Source organism: Leptonychotes weddellii, chromosome 7, assembly GCF_054177405.1.
Source record: "Leptonychotes weddellii isolate Sample4059 chromosome 7, ASM5417740v2, whole genome shotgun sequence".
Taxonomy (NCBI): Eukaryota; Metazoa; Chordata; class Mammalia; order Carnivora; family Phocidae; genus Leptonychotes; species Leptonychotes weddellii.
Genome location: NC_138375.1, coordinates 117254455 through 117271224, shown reverse-complemented (window position 1 = coordinate 117271224; position 16770 = coordinate 117254455). Strand labels below are relative to the sequence as shown.

The following is a 16770-nucleotide window of genomic DNA, read 5'->3' as shown; positions in this document are numbered from 1 at the left end:
CTTAGGCACGGGGTGAAGCAGCAGGAGACGGAGGGGAATCCCGGGCCTCCGGGAGATCCCAGAGCAGCCAGGCTCACTGGTGCCTGCTCCCTCATGCTCAACTCCCAAGCCCTGGGCAAGGACCTCCCTGGGGACTCAGGTCTCTGAGCTGTACTGCACCCTATCACCGGGTCTGTTCCAGGTCTGTGGATTTCCCCCAGGGACACCTCAGCAACTCTGGAAGGGTGTGCAGTGCCCACGAATACTGTGACACATTGCTAATGTTGGCTGTGGGTGTTGTTCGGTAGGGGGCCAAGTGGGGCGGAGGGCTGGCTGGTTCTTAATGGGTTTAGGAATATGCTTGGGGCCTAATTCATGCTCCTTTCTTTAATGCTCATAGCAACCCTACAAGTTAGGCAGCATTTATAGCTCCATTTTATAGGCAAGGAATGCAAAAGTTAGAGAGGTAAAGGGTCACAAAACTAGTTCATAGTAATGAACTATGGCATTCTAATCCACGTCTGAAAAGCTGGAGAGCATGCCCTAATATACCAGCTCTCCCCCAAGCAAGATGGGAGAGGCTTAGAAGACACAGCGTAGGGGAGCCTACATGGCTCTGTTGGTTAAACATCTGCCTTTGGCTCAGGTCATGATCCCAGGGTTCTGGGATCCAGCTCCACATGGGACTCCTTACTCAGAGGGCAGCCTGCTTCTCCCTCTCCCTCTGCTGCTCCCCCTGCTTGTGCTCTCTCGCTCTCTCTCTCAAATAAATAAATTAAAAAAAACCACAGCTTATTCACAAGCTGGTTCCCTGAGTGACACGTGCCTGGAAAATTCTTTGTTCCCACAGCCTTACATGGACTCCCCCCGCTCCCTCTGCACCCCCCCAAGGCCGGTCTCAGGGCTGATCATAATGCCGGTCCTATCTCTGGAGCGAGGGGTCATGGCAGTTTGATTCCCCAACTTTACTGTCTTGTTTTCCTTTCCGGGAGTTCATGAGTTCTGGAAGTTATGGTATATAAGTGTCGCGGCCATAAGCAGAGCCATAGCGCACAGAGTGTGAATGTAAAACACGTCTGCAAAGCCGTGATCCTCACTGAGCACGGGCCGCCAGCTGGGGCCTCTCTCGGCTGAGGTATCTCCACAGGTAAGACAAGGCAGGCCTAGGGTCATCCCTGGAGTCTTCCCAGGAGGGACAGGTCGGGCAGCCAAGGTCCCCTGACCCCTGTGGTACCTTGCGAGGACAGGGCAGTTTAGTTCTACCTCCTAGCACCAGTGACAAAGTGACACTCTGCTAGGGTTCTGGGTTCTGGGCACAAACTGTGCCTCCCGGAGCCAGGGCCTTACCTGCACCATTCGCTCAAACATGTGTGCTAAAGGCAAATAGGCAATGTGCACATCCGCACAAGTGGGAGCCCACTGACTCTGTAAGAAAACAGAAGGAGCCCAGGCAAGGCCCGGTCAGTCAGGTGGGCGTCTTACCTGGATTACTCTCTCAAACATGTGAGCCAGAGGCAGGAAGGAGATGAGCACATCGTCCTGTCTCGGAAAGATCACTTTCTGCAGGTGACGGGCATGGGAGACAGAAAGGAAAGAAACACTGACAGGAAGACGACGAGAGAGTCATAAAACAATACAGAGAAAATGGTCCTGGAGGGGCAAACAGGGAGGGGGAAGGGAAATGGGGGGGGATGGAGGGGGGACAAAGAGAGAGGCCAGATGAGAGAGAGAAACAGTGTGAGAGAGAGAGAGGAAGGTGAAAGGCGCAGGAAGGACAGAGGGAGAGAGAGACAGGGCAGTGCAGGAAGCCGAGTGTTAGGGCGCAGCCAGTGGGTCTAGGTTATCTGCAGAAGCAAAAAGCCCAGTGAAGCACACATAAACCAGCAGAGTCGAGCTCCGCAGGGAAGTCTCCTCCGGGGCCAGGCCCCCTTCGCCATCTCCCTGGCCCACCTGGGCAGGGAGTCCAAGGGGCTAGACTTGTTGGCCCTTTCTAGTCCTTCTTCCGGAACAGGGACCTGGGGAGCCCTAGGTCTGCACCAACTGTGGCTAGGGTAGAAGCCCCAGGCAAACAGATGGCTGAACCAGGCCTCGAAAGCCATGGCCTGTGGACAGAACCCATAGGGGAGGCTGAGAGGGAGCCCTGCTGTGCACCCCAGCCCACGACACACACAGGGAACTGACCTCAAGGACTGGGGGGGGCCTGCACAAGGCCTGCGCTCAGGGGCGGGCTGGGCCCTCGGGAGCTCTTCTTTGCTGGACTCCCCTGCCCCCCACCCTTTCACAGGGCCTTCGTTCTCCAGGGCTGGCTTTTGAATGAGTCTGGACAAGCCCTGGGAACCTGGTGGGTTCAGCCACCAACAGCCTCTCACCGCCTTCTACCAAAAATCTATCAGGGTCTGGGGGGCATGTGCTCCATAATGCCATCTGGCATGAATGTAGAAGAGTGATTTTTCTCCACAGTGGAGAAAAAGCCTAACTTATGTGAAAAGGAACATTCCTTTCTCCTTAAGGAAACTTGCAGGACATATGGATACTCACCACTTGTGGAAAAACGTCCTTCTTTCTTAGTCGGTTATAAAAAGCTAACATGCTTTTGTCAGGCCAAGATATCAAGCTTTTTTTTTTTTTTTTACTTTAGATTTACCTTTTTAAGTACAGTCTTACAAATTAGCAGTTGCCATTGTTTCTCAGACTCTAGTAGTCCTTAAACACAAAATGACTGAATTAAACCCTGACCTATGGGAAAAACAAGTTATTAAGGATTACTTTCTAAATAAAGGTAGACAGGAAACCACAGATATCTCAATTTTTGCAGTTAAAAATGAAACGCAGGTTTACATGTTTCTCTTTCTGGGATCTTAGCACTCTTAGAAATCAAACTGGCTATTTATCAGGTATGGATCATTTCAGGGCTTGGGGGTTAAAGTGTCTGTAGAAGTCGGATTGCTCTAATGTCAAAAGAAACTCCTGCCTGGGAAAGGCAGCTCAGATTACATCAGGGGGAAAAAACAGAAAACAAACAAAAAACCTCTGAGGCTCCAGGGTGTCCTCAAGAGACACCTGTTTAGTGAGTCTACTTTATTCACCTCTGTCACTTTCAGAAAGCCTGAGAAATCAGCCACCACGTTCCCATGGGTGAGCATCGCACCTTTTGGGCTCCCTGAAAAGAGAAAGCAAAAAGGCAAATTAGTTGGAAGCTCAAGGGTCACTGCTTGAGAAGAGTGCCCAGGTTGACAGTCCCAGACACTTCCGAGTCCGAGCTGTGCCGGAGACTTTCCCCGAGTCTCCCAGCAGCTTGGGACGGCAAGGCAGGCGACACAGTCCCACAGGCAGGGTGCCTCAAGGCCTGACAGGCTGGCTACTTGGGACCTGTGCCTTCCCCTCTCCTGCCTACCCGGGGAGCACAGGCTCTCAGCCTCCAGGCTCCTCACATACACCCAGTACCCTGTGCTGCTCTCTGGGCCGAGCAGGTCTCGTCTCCAGAGTCCAGCAACCATTTGTGCTGGCAAAGGACTTCCTTGCTGCATGCAGCACCTGGAAAGGCCCCAGGCTCAAGCCAGGCTAGAGGAGCAGAGCGCGGGGGCAGCCCCTCCTGCCTGTTCACCAGCAGAGATAGGACTCGAGAAGGATATTCTCACTTTGCCTTGATAAGACCTTCCAGGATTGCTTGTAGTGAAACCCAGGTCTGCTAGAATGACTCAGAACACAGAGGCTAGGTGGGGGCCCAGGGCCCAGTAGGCTGGGGAGGGAGACCAGCTGGTCACCATTTCACGTCAGAGTGGATAGGACACACATCTAACTGGCCTCTCGACTCCTGGCCTTGCCCGTCATTGCGAGCAGAACACAGGGAAGCCATTTCTCCTCTCTGTTTGCTTACCTGTAAAACAGGGACAACGCCCACCTCACAGGGCTTTCAGGAGGTCTAAGGATATAATCCATGGTCAAAAGATATTAAATTAGACGTTTCCAATAAGGCAGCAGATACAACTGTGAAACTCCAAAAGTGAAGGGCCAGACCATGAGTAGAATTTACCCAGTAAATATTAAACAAACCAATATGTTAACTTTGCAACCCTCACCTAGAAAGAGGTAATAAAAAGACTAAGTGACCTGAGATAAAGAGAGTATTGTAGTATATGCCACCACATTGCTCACATTAAAATGTTTAGTTTTATGCTATGTGAACTCTACTTCAGTGGGGGGGGGCGGAGAGGAGGAGGAGAAGAAGAAGAAGAGGAGGAGGAGGAGGAGAAGAAGAGGGAGGAGGAGGAGGAGAAGAAGAAGAAGAGAAGGAGGAGGAAAGAGGAGGAGGAGAAGAAGAGGGAGGAGAAGGAGGAGGAGGTGAAGAAGAAGAAGAAAAAGAAGAAGAAGAAGGAGGAGGAGGAGAAGAAAGAAAGAAAGAAAGAAAGAAAGAAAGAAAGAAAGAAAGAAAGAAAGAAAGAAAAAGAAAAGAAATAGAAGGGGAAGAAGAAGAAGAAGGGGAAAAAGAAGAAGGGGGAGGAGGAGCGGAAGGAGGGGGAGAAAAAGAAGGACGAGGAGGAGAAGGGGAAGAAGAAGGAGAAAAAGAAGAGGGAGAAGAGGAAGAAGGAGGAGGAGGAGGAAGGGGAGGAGAGGAAGAAGAGGAGGAGGGGAGGAATGGATTTGTGAGAAGAATTTCTTCGGAGAGAGCTACACAGTTCTATAGCCCATCAAAGTGGGAGGAATAGGGGGGTCCTCTTTCCCAACCCAAAACCCACGCTAACTCGGAGCTCGATCACGTTCCCTGCAGTTGAGGGTCCTGGTGAGAAATGTGAAAAGTGTGTCTGCAAACAAATAATAAATCCCAGGGACTGGATGGGGAGTTTGCAGAAAGAACAGCAGTCTGAGGGGGTGGTGGTGGGAATGGTGGGTTAAAAAGGAGTCTTGTCCACTGGCCAGTTTCCCCCTGACTCAGGGAGAAGCAGTCGTGTGCGCCACAGGCAGAAGTGCAGTGGAAAAGGGAGCAGCCAGCAAAGAGAACACTGCCTGCGATCGAGACAACTCCCAGAAGTGGCCACGACACAAGGAGCAGGTTTTAAAGGTCTGCCCCAAACCATCTCTTGACTTCCCTTTCCCACTTCCTTTTTCTCCCTCCCCACTTCCACTTGGTGGGAGAGGGCCCAAAGCTTCATTAGCAAGCTGGAGGAGGAGGAGAAACACCAAAGCGAGAGAAGAGAGCCAGACCACCCGGCCGGCAGCCAGCCCTAGCTGGGGAGGGCAGAAGTGGCAGCAAAGTGGTCAGTTCGCACTGTGGACGGACACCTGCAGGCCTGAATTCAGACTGTCGGTGACTTACGACACCCATGAAACTGACCTGACAGTGTGACCAGAAAAGGCATGAGGTGCCTCTGTTTTCATCCAGAGGCAGAAAGAGAACTACCCCGCACTGACTTTGAAGGCACAGACGGAGCCAAAAGTCAAGCTGCTCTCATAATTCTATCCCATGTGGCCTGTGTGCTCAACTTACTGGCAGACGCCAGAGCGTCAGGAATGGCCCCGTCTCGGTCTGACAAAGATGTGTGGTGGGCGGGGTTTTAACAAGTCTCTGGCACACGCACCCATACTGCAAATCACCGAGGGGACTTGGGGGACGCAGAAGGTTACAGGGTTTTAATAGGTAGCTGTTCAAATATCTTTTTTTTTTTTTTTAGTGAAGATATATGGGATCTGTTTTTACCTCTGCTGGGCCTTCTTTCATCTCAGCGTCTTTCCTCAAACCTAAGCCCTGAATTACCTCCTATGTACAAATCCCACAGAATCTCTGGGTCCACAGACTATTCTGAGAGTATCACCTGGAAATTTTCACCTGTGGATCCCCAAGTTCTGGAAGTCTCTAAGGAATACCCCCAAAATACTAGGTATGAAATCAGAACTTGCACAAAATACCGCCCAATGCTACAGAGCTTTAGATCTGCTAGGCTGGCTGACTTGCTCATGCCTAATGCAACTTCAAGGTGGATGGCTGTGAATCTCAAAAGAGAGAAAGTTGTCTTCATTCATGAAAACTGTCTGAATCCTCCATTCAGTTCAGTCCACAGCACCCACAATGGTAGCATTTACTCAGTTCTGCTTAGACAAAACTTTTTCCTCTCCAACACGATGAGAAAAGTTTGCACCTTTTAGAAACAAACTTTTGGCTCTGTCTGTGCCTTTAAAGTTGCTCAGTGGGTGGGGGGGCAGTTCCTTTTCTGCCCCTGGATGAAAACAGAGGCACCTCATGCCTTTTCTGGTCACACTGTCAGGTCAGTTTCATGGGTGTCATTAAGTCACCGACAGTCTGAATTCAGGCCTGCAGGTGTCCGTCCACAGTGCAAATCTGACCACTTTGCTGCCACTTCTGCCCTCCCCAGCTAGGGCTGGCTGCCGGCCGGGTGGTCTGGCTCTCCTCTCTCGCTCTGGTGTTTCTCCTCCTCCTCCAGCTTTCTTGCAGGGTATGAGTAAGGTTTTATAAACTTCTAATGGGTTATAGAATTTTTAAATATTCCCAGAAATGTTCAAATGATGTCCTCAAGTCATGCCTCGATGTGTTCAAGGATGAAGAAGAAGCACATGTTGACAACAAATCCTGCGACGGGATGCAAGGTCCGAGCTGGGAGGTGGGAGGTGGGAGGTGAGCCTTTGGAAAATTCTGCTTACTTCTCTGATTCAGGAATAGTGCATGCTTCTGGCAGCATTTCCTTCAATGTGATATGGGAAAATTTCCAAGTTACTCACGTAGAAGAACAGGTACGCATTCTTCACTAGACCTCCGGCAAAGTTAAAGAACCAGCTCTCTCCTTTTCTGGTGCATCATCAGGAGAGGTGCTGCTGCCCAGGCCCCGACATCTCAGCAGCATGAGACCTACTGTCCCTTTCCCACCTTCTACTCACAGGCTGGCCATCCTCCCTTTTATTTTTCTCTCCAGCTGCTGAAGGAAAAAACTCTTCATTGCAGATTCTGCAAATGTCATTTGGGCTTTAGCCAGTATTCCTGGCTGGAAATCCATGGCTGACGTGCAGAAAGGCCTTTCACTGGCTGAAGGTCTGCCCTGGATGGACACTGGCTCCAAGTGAGGGCAGTCATGGGGTGAAGCTGAGCCCAAGGTCTCTCCTACAGGGCTGGGTGGGAGTGGGCTTGGGAGCAGCGCTGGGCCCTCTGGCTGGAAGTTCCTCTGGCTGCTTGTTTCCACTTTCACACAAAGGTGGGTTATAGAAGAGGCTGGTGACAGAAATGCTTGGGAAGTTTTATAATGCAGAGTATTCATCTCCCTGCTTGAGGCTCCCACATCTTATTTAGGATTGAGCCTTACTTTCATTAATCACATGCCCACCATTCTTTTTTTTTTTTTTTTTTAAACAATCAGACTTGAGAGCTGGTAGGAATACAAGTAATAACTCTAATAGCAGCCAGTTACTGAACACCCACCAATGTGGGCACTGTGCTGGGTGGGCATCTCATACATGGTAACTCAGTTGTTTCTTAAAACAGTCTATGCTGCAGATATCAGATGGCCTCATTTTTTTTTTTAAGATTTTTTCTTTTTCATTTGAGAGAGAGAGAGAATGAGCAGGGGGAGGGAGAGGGAAAAGCAGGCTCCCCTGGGAGTCCCACTCGGGCTCAATCCCAGGACCCTGGGATCATGACCTGAGCTGAAGGTAGATGCTTAACTGATTGAGCCACCCAGGAGCCCCACGGATGGCTTAATTTAATATCCAAGGAACTGGGGGCTTAAGAGAGGTTAAGAAATTCTCCTACAGCTGCACAGCAGGAGTACTGAGGTGTAGTTTCATGCATATGGTCACATAAGTCTTGAACTGAACGGTGTAGAACAAATAGGTCAAGGAGAGTATTTTCCCGAGCTCCCATCTCTGAGCAGCCACAGACGTAAGGCTGATGGCCATCTTCATGCTCAGCTAAAGGACTGCACATGACTGAGCTTCCCTGGGTGTCCTCAATTAGAACAGAAGAGATGCTTCTACCCACTCTTCCTCCCTTCTCCAGGCAGGGCACGTCTCTTTCCTGGCGGCACCCGGAAGCCCCCTCTCTCCCCCAGTCCAAACCAAAGCTTTGGGGGCTCGGCTCCACTGAGCAGCACCTCCCTTTCCTCCATCTCTAGTGGCTCTTACTCGATGCCAAGAAACACTTGCAGGGGTTTCCAGGAAGATGACAAGAGCCCCACCCCCTCCAGGTCTCTGCCAGCTCTACTCTTGCTCTGCCGTTCCTTCAGAGCTGATCTATTTTTTTTTTTTACATAAACTCTCTCTTACAGCACAACATACATATAGTAAAGTGCCCAAGTGAGTATAAGGCTCAAGAGATTTGTTTTTTTAAGTGAACTTACCTGTGCAACCAGTATCAGGTCAAGACAGAGCATCATCAATAACCCAGGGCACCGTTATCCTGGAAGGCAACCGTTAGCCTGACTTCTAAAACCGTAGACTAGTTGATGATGTGCGTAACTTTGTATCAGAGAAACCACCCGATCTTTTGTGCCTGGTTTCTTTCACTCAACATACAGTGAGGTAGAATGTTCTATTGAGGTCTACCATTCCACCGCCGATGGGCACTGGAGTTGTCTCCAGATTCTGACTATCCACACCGCAAGGTCATGAACATTCTGGAGCAGGCCTTTTGGTGACAGGGCCAAGCTTCGTGAAGGAACTGTCCACCTGCTGAAGTGACATCCTCACCTCCCATTCACTCCTCACTCCACCGCAGTCGGCTTCTGCGTCCAGCCTCCACTCCACGACCAGCCTTTGTCAGGAGCACCAGCCAGTGTTTCGGCGGCGGCAGCGTCCTGCAGGTGCGGCTCAGCCACCAGACAACACTGACAGATTCTATTCTCCTCTAGCATCTCCGGCCGCACCTGCTCAGCCTCCATTTGAAACTCCGGCCCCTGTCACTCCTCTCCGGCCAGGGCTTCCAGGCCCTGTCCCCACACTGCTATTCCCTCACTCAACTCTCCCTCAAAGCAACATTTTCCTTCTTGCAGCCCATCCTCCGCACATACTGTTCCCCCTGTTGAGAATGCCCTTCCTCCTATTCTCCCCCAGCTACCGATCTTTCAGGACTCCGCTCAGATGGACTTCCTCTGGGAATCCTTTCTGTCCTGCTCTTCCCACCTCTCGGTGGCGTAGTGCTCCAGGCACGTTGGGATGCGGACCCTCGAGGCGGTGACCACATAGTACCAAACTGCTAGGTGACATGAGCTGTGAGTTCATGAAAACAGGGCTCTGGCTTACCCATCCCTGTGACCTTAGCCCCCAGCACTAGGTCTGATGCACAGGGGATGCTCCATAAATGAGCTGAATGAGTCAATCTACATAAAGTAGAAAAAGAATGCTAAGAACATATCGATTAAGAAGGATATGTTTTAGGGGCGCCTGGGTGGCTCAGTTGGTTAAGCAACTGCCTTCGGCTCAGGTCATGATCCTGGAGTCCCGGGATCGAGTCCCGCATCGGGCTCCCTGCTTAGCGAGGAGCCTGCTTCTCCCTCTGACCCTCCCCCCTCTCATATACTCTCTCTCATTCTCGCTCTCTCAAATGAATAAATAAATCTTAAAAAAAAAAAAAGGAAAAAAAAAAGAAGGATATGTTTTAGGGGCGCCTGGGTGGCTCAGTCGGTTAAGCGACTGCCTTCGGCTCAGGTCATGATCCCGAGGTCCTGGGATCGGGCTCCCTGCTCTGTGGGAAGCCTGCTTCTCCCTCTCCCACGCCTCCTGCTTGTGTTCCCTCTCTCGCTGTCTCTCTCCCTCTGTCAAATGAATAAATAAAATCTTTAAAAAAAATTATTAAAAAAAAAAAGGGTATGTTTTAAAAGACCACTATATTTTCTTCTCTGGGAAGAGGGGGTGCATGTCCTCATAGGATACGTCTTAATTATCATTCATGGGGCCCAATTTCCCAAACTGGACTATGTTACACCCACAAATTATCTTTTCTGGAGGAGAGGGGGTGTCGGATTCTAGTCCAGCTAATAGTCATTTTATGAACTATGAACAACCAACCCACATACCCAGCCAGGAGCCATCCCTGAGCACAGACGAATCCCAAGCTCTCACCTCCTCCAGGGCCTTCTTGGCCTGACTACGGGCTCCAAGGCACTGGCTTACTCTAGGAATTTCCACAGATGTTTCCGTCGTATACCAAGAAGAAAATCTTCCCAGAATGATTCCACCAGAATCAGAAACAAATGTCAGGTTTAGATCATATTTTCCATCTTTCCCATCTTTCCCCACCAGGAGAACAGTGTGGCTCTTAGTGAAGAGCCAGGACGCGTACTATGGAAGGGAAGCTGGGCCGCTGGGTCTCTGGGTCCGGCCGGGGCTGTGAGGCTGAGGACACGCATTGCTGATGTGGTCGACAACAGGTTGGCTACCAGGGGCACAGCATGCTCAGGCGAAGGCCAAGGAAATCCAAGCACAGCCAGGCAGGGTGATGAGAGGTGTGCTCGACTGTCCAGCTCTGCCCCTGGCACCAGCAACAGCTCTGGAGTGGGAGGCTTGGGCACTAAATCGCGACGTGTTGGCCAGGCTCCGTACATCCCACTGCCACCACACAGAGCCTGGGCAGGACAGCTTAGCTTCCAGTTCTGACTTCGTGGCCTGGAAAAGCACTAGACGTGAGGCCTGTCCTCTCCAACCGGGTGACAGCCCATTTCTGCACTGTGACGTTCTTTTCCAGAAACGGGGGCAACATCAAGTGACTCAGGAAAAGCTTAGGGGCACGTTCAAAGGGCAAGGGTCTAAAGCTAAAGGCCACAGTAGTAACGTGCTCCCCAGCCCAGGCTGGAGAGACAGGTCACCAAAAGTTTATGTCATGAAACTCATGACAAAGAACAATATAAACCTGAAGGGCATTTTTGAATTGTGGGTTGAATCTAGATGTCAGCTCCTGGAGAGCAAATGCTATATTCTTTCTTCTCTGACAAAAATTAGCAATGTGGTAGAAACCCTCAAACCCATTGAGTTAATGGCAAAAATTCATCTCGATCCAACGAAGCCACGTTTATCGTGATCCATCCTCATGGAGAGTCCTGCTTATGGGACTGGTCAGACTTAGAGGTTACGTCTGTGGAAAGCGTCGGAAGCCCTGGATTCACTGCCTAGCCCACCAAGAGCTATCATCAAGGCAGGCCAGTTCTCAATCTGGAAAAAGAAGGCTGGAAACTCCTTGCCCATTCAGGGAAAAGACAAGTGACTTCCGAAGTCCATAGATGAGATGGAGCAGCAAAGGGGAAGAGCGCTGGGCTGGGGGTCGCGGGAGCAGGGCCCAAGTCCTCCACCTCCACTTGCTGGTTGTGTCCACCTGGCCAGCCCCCACACCTGCTGGCCTCACAGGCCGTGCTGGGGCCCCAGCAGCTCAGTGACTGGGTCAACAGGGCACTGCAGACTGTGACGTGCTGTGCCCGTGACCATGCTCCTCATGTGTGTCCTGACCCCCGCCCCCGGACAGCCTGCGTTGGCTGTCCCTGCTAAAGCTGCTGTGTGCACTTCTCTGTCGGCACCAGGCATGGGGAGCGTCACTTCTGCTTGTCCTCGTCCCCACAGCACACCAGCCCCATCCCACAGAGCCTTTGCACCGCCTTTTCACACTCCGTCCCCTCTCCTCTTTGGCACTTTAAACAGCTCCCATCCCAGGTGAGAAGCTGGGCAGAGTGGTGGCGGCAAGTTTACGTGACTGGCTCGTGGTGGAAGTGGGACTCAAATCGAGGCTCTCAGACACCCCAGCAAGTGGTGGAAGTGGGACTCAAATCGAGGCTCTCAGACACCAAACCCCATACCTCTTCCCCCATCCCCGACACAAAGGCCATGCAGGGGCAGGAAGCAGAGAGGTGAGAGCTGCTTCTCAGGGAGGGATGACATGACTCAGCTACCCGGCCCTCCTCTGGCCCCGGTGCCAGGGAATGGCGAGCCCCCACCCTGTACCGCCCAGGCCACACTGTCCATCCACGTCCAGCCACCTGGGCTGCCTCCTGCTGGGCACTGGGAGCGGCAGGAGGGGCCCATTGTCTGGAGCCAGGCACAGGACAAGGCTCAGCCCATGCCGCGCAGGGCACCAGAGCCCCCTGCATCCGCTGCACCAAGGCCGCCAGGGAAGCTTGCAGGTGGCCCTGGCTGGTGATCTGGGCACCTCTGCTCACCTGTTGTGCCGCTTGTGAAACACACAATGGAGAGGTCGCTGGGCTTCGGGGGCTGCAGAGTTGAGAAGAGGTGTGAGTCAAGGGACCCAGTGTGGCCAGCCAGGGCCCAATACCCCCAGGCCCCTCTACCAGCTGGCCCTTCTGTGCACCCCCACCTGCCACATGTGGGGCCGTGCGCATGCCCTGCGTGCTGCAGCCAGAAAGGCGGGCTGGCATGTCCCTAGGAAAGGGGAAGAAAGGCTGAGGAAACCTAATGGGGGCTTGGACATCCATCTGTCCCACTAACCTCTCACCTGCGTCTGGGGCCTCCCTAACTTGAATCTGAGTTCAGTTCTAGATGGGATTGGGCTGCAGTGGCCACATCTAGCCCTCGTGGATGTGATCCAGTGCCATCCTTCCTTCCCACTTTCTCCCAAATGTCTGGGGTTAGGCTTGGGAGCAGAATGTGTGGCCCAGGAACTGAGCTTCCCACAGTGTCACCAAGACTGTTCTGCATCAGGCCCTTGCCCCTGACACGGGGCACAGAGTCCTGGGGTCACCGGGAAAAGCCGAACACGTCTGCTCGTACACAGAGGAGGTGACACGAGTTCAGACTGAGGGACAAGCCAGACCTCTCCAGACGAACAGAGGGTGGGCTCTGGGAGAAGAACAAGAGGCAAGGGCATGCCAGGGGGTCGGAGAACAGTGCTCTAAGGCTGGCGCATTGGGTGCGGGAGGTGGGCACCTCCCAGAGCCACCCACGAAGGGCCAGCCCATGTATGAGAACGCTCAGGGGCCGGCAAGAAGAGGGGGCAGGGCTGAGCTGGAGGGAGGGCTGCAGGGAGAGGCCGTGTAAGCAAGCTTAAACCCCCACAGGGCCCTCCCAGGGCCAGTGACCATCACTGGTGACGCAACCCCAGGCAGCACCACTTGGCGGTGACACGCAGAAAAAATCACAAAGCAAAGATGAACAAAGACAGCTTTTGCTCACCCTGTCCTTAGAGTTCACTACCGTCAAAGAAAAACATAGGCCGTCCCAAAGGAAAGGTTCCTGGAGAACCAAGAGTGGCCAGGATTGGCTGCCCTTTTTTCCTCCCTCCTCAACACCTGACTCCTGGTTCAGGTCGCTCTCTAGACCCTCACGCACACAAGTCCTGGCGCCCTGAGCGGGCATTTCCCAAGCTGCTCACAGTAGCTGCTTATCAGCACAGGGGGGCGGCTCTGACCTCCTATCAAGCCCCTGGCAGGGGTCTGTGAGGGTCAGACCTGCACAGCATCTTGCTCAATAAAGACCTACTGGCAGATGAACTTACCACAGGAGCCTGATGATTCTGTTGGCCACATTCCTGGAAGAGAAAAATACTATTTTTAAATGCTCAAAAGTTCTTATCAATCAAAACAAGTGAAGAAACAAAAAATCAAAACAAACTCAGCCTAGTATGTCTTGCTCTTGTGTGGAGTCTAAAGTTCAAGATTCCCCATCCAGACGCAGCCCATGTGGAGAAACCACGGGAGCGGCCTCTCCTCAAATACACATCCAGGCCTGGGCCACCGCACACGTTACAGACAAGGGGCCTGAGGCCCGGGGAAGGCGAGGCACTGTGCACATGCGCAGTGCGGGAGACAGCTCAAGGTGGCCATCCGGACAAACGTTCAGGACGGAGGGGCTAGGTGGCCAGGACTTCCAGATAAAGGGTCAGGGCGGGAGGGGCAGATGCGGGTTGCCAGTGTAAATGTGGCCCCAAAAGCCACGTGCACGAGCATTACTAGTTCAGACCAGGCAGGCACGCAGGAGGACAAGGGGAGAGCCCAGGAGCCTACGTCCAGGAAGGTACAGTGGGGGTGAGCTGCTACTGAGCAGGGCGTGAGGCCCTGGAGGCCAGGACGGCCTGTGTCACTCCAGCAGGCCATAAGCTGCCACCAAAGCAACAGCTCCGGGAAGGTCACACACAGAACAACTGGTTCTGCTGGCCGCTGGGAGTCTCGGACACATTGAAAGAACCCCTCAAAGACTCCCGGACCTCCTGTGTCTAGTCCTCAGGTTCAGACAGGCTGGAGAAAAGGCAGCCCCAGAGGCTACGTGAGTAACTCTGGGGCAGGCTGGTACCACCACCCACCTGTCGGTGCCTCTGTCAATAACTGTGCCAGCCAACGGAGCCTGTCGCCTAGGGGAGGCCTGTGGGCACCGACCCCCCACCCACCGCCAGCCCTTGCGAAGCCTGCCCTGTTTCGACCCTGACATATCCTGATGACCTAAGACATCCAGCCCAGGGCATGAGAGGGGCAGATAACCAGCGGCTCTGGCTCAGGGGCCAACGAGCTGTGGCCCAGGACACAGCCCAGGAGCAGAGCCTCACCTCCACAGCCTGCATGGACTTAATGACCACCCCGCACTCCTGCCCTCTGTCTTTCAGAGTTTCCTCGAACGGCTCCATGATGATGATGAGCTTGAGCCCTGGAGTCTCCTTCCTTTCCACATGTTCCAGCAGAAGCACGGCCTTCTGAGGTTTGTCCACGACCACGGTGCTGATGTCGGCTGAAGGGAAAGTCAGGCTGTGTGAGCACAGGCTGTGACCGTGGGTACACGCGCCAGGCAGCAGAACCATGGGCTGCATGTGCCCGAGCTTGGGTGTAAATAAATGCACTAAGACAGGCCACGCAGGCCATGTGTTGTATGGAGAGGAAAACGCAGGGAGCTCTGGAGAAGCCAAGGACAAAAGGCCAGGGAACCTCCTAGAGCGGCTTCTAAGCATTCCTTTGCTCCAGGCTCAGGCTCCATAATCTCAGGTCTGCTGGAGATATTTGGCACCCTCGCCCCTGCCCCTGGGCATCTGCCCCAAGCTGGACTAAGCCTCGGGGAGCTGGAAGTCTGTGTGGGGGCTGGTGCAGAGGCTCCTTCATGATAGCCAGGCCCTGTGGAAGGTGCCTTTAGGTGAAGTCTAACTGGGGAAAGCCAACTCAAGGGCCAAAGTGGAGAATGTTCTTTGAGAATGGAGGCAAAGTGCTTTTTAGTGTCAATCAGTATAATCTGAGAGGCGGGGATCTGGAGGGCTGGCTGCCAGTGGCAAGAGGGGGATGTGGTTGGCTCACCTGTCCTGATGATGTAGCGGATAGCCCCAGGGCCCAGGGTGTCATAGAGCGGGACCACCACCATAGAATACGTGTAGCAGGCAAGCTCTGCGATGATCCACTGTGGAGACACACAGGTCTGGGGTTGGGGGAGCACAGAGCAGGCAGGAGGGCTATACGGCTCTTATGCCCAGGCAACCAGGGGACTTGTTCTGGGTCCTACTGAGAAGGTTCTGCTCTGGCCCTCTCCATGCGGCAAGGCATCCACAAAGCTAACCCGTTGTGTCTGCTTACCCACAGCCTTCTAGATCATGCATGCCCCAGGGAATTCTGAGACTCCAAAACAGTCCCAAGCCTGCTTAACGGGCTTGCACGGGCTTCTTCCCTGGGTCCTTCTTCCCGCATGGCTCAGGGAACAGCGGTCTGTGGGGCTGGCTGTCGTGGATGGAGCTTGGCTGGGATGTCCACTCCTGATTAGGGGCAAAGCCAAGGGACTGGGGGGTGGCATGGACCAAGTATATTCATTTTTCCTCTTGTCCCAGGCCCTACAAACAGTAGGATCGGGGCTGTGTATGATACCCAAGCTCCTACGCCACCGATACCTCTAAAACCATTGAAGGCAGATGCTTACCTCTGGCCGATTTTGTGCAAAAACGCCAATAAACTGATCTGTACTTGGTTTACAATTGTGTTGGAGAAGTCCAGACCCTAGAAATTCAGCTCTGTCAGCCACCTGCACACAGACATGGGGAAGTAATGGAAAGCAAGGACTTTCAGCAGGGGAGGGAGATCCCCAGGTGGAGATTCCTACAGGTCTGAGACCTTCCCAAGTCCCTACCCAGGTCGGCTGGAAACCCTGTGAGGTAGCTGCCAGGAGTCTGAAAGGCCAAGCAAGGAAACAATGACCCTCTGACACCTTGCAGGGTACCCACGAGCCCCCCCGATGCCAGGTCTACATGGGTTGACAGGGTGGGGACTGTCCTCTGTCACTCACCTCCTGGTAGGACAGCCACTGATAAGGTTGCTTCGGCTTCCTGAAGCCAAGACAGGGTCCATTCCCTGCAGGGAGATAAACAGGCCTTGTGCCAGGGAGGATGGTAGTGTGGGCTGTCACCTGCACCTGCTCATCAGATACTTGAATGGACATCCCAGGCCATGGGGTGGTTGGTCCAGGAGTCAGGTGAACTGCCCTTTAGCTCCCTGTCTAACTTGCAGAAGCCCAAGAAGGCCTAAAGTACACAAGCATGATGTGTCCTCAGGGATCAGGGAGGCCCAGGAACAGGGAATGACACAGCGCCAGTTCCCACCATGACCTGTGTGATGCAGCCCCAGGAGGACACAGAGACCTGGCCGTGGGGCAGAGGTGGAAAGTCGCCTCTGTGGACCACTTCCTTTTGCCCCCTACCCTGGCCCACCCAGACATCTCAGAGGCCCAGGTTCTGAACCATGCCAGCCAGTGGCCTGGCAGTAGGAGGCTTATCAGGGCTGCCTGTGGGAGATATAAAGTACGGGCTAAGAGCCAGCTTAAGGTCAGGTAGTTCTAAGTGCTAGAACAAAGCTGAGGTCAGCCCTTCGGCCACACACTGCAGCTACTTCTCCGACT

General features: G+C 53.1%; 1 protein-coding gene across 7 annotated transcripts in view; it reads right to left on the bottom strand.

Annotated features, from left to right (window-relative positions):
* The window catches only part of ACSL6 (acyl-CoA synthetase long chain family member 6), a 64196-nt gene that overhangs the window by 27634 nt on the left and 19792 nt on the right, over nt 1–16770 (bottom strand). For 6 of the 7 annotated variants that reach the window (XM_081827113.1, XM_081827117.1, XM_081827111.1 and 3 more), the window contains exons 4-11: nt 16162–16226; nt 15799–15900; nt 15189–15288; nt 14456–14634; nt 13412–13444; nt 12120–12171; nt 3066–3139; nt 1462–1539 (exon numbers count right to left, since the gene is read on the bottom strand). In XM_081827113.1, coding sequence (XP_081683239.1) covers nt 1462–1539; nt 3066–3139; nt 12120–12171; nt 13412–13444; nt 14456–14634; nt 15189–15288; nt 15799–15900; nt 16162–16226 — 683 coding nt within the window. Of the gene's footprint in view, nt 1–1326; nt 1405–1461; nt 1540–3065; nt 3140–12119; nt 12172–13411; nt 13445–14455; nt 14635–15188; nt 15289–15798; nt 15901–16161; nt 16227–16770 lie in introns of all 7 variants that reach the window. The other variant, XM_081827112.1, reaches the window with a different exon arrangement.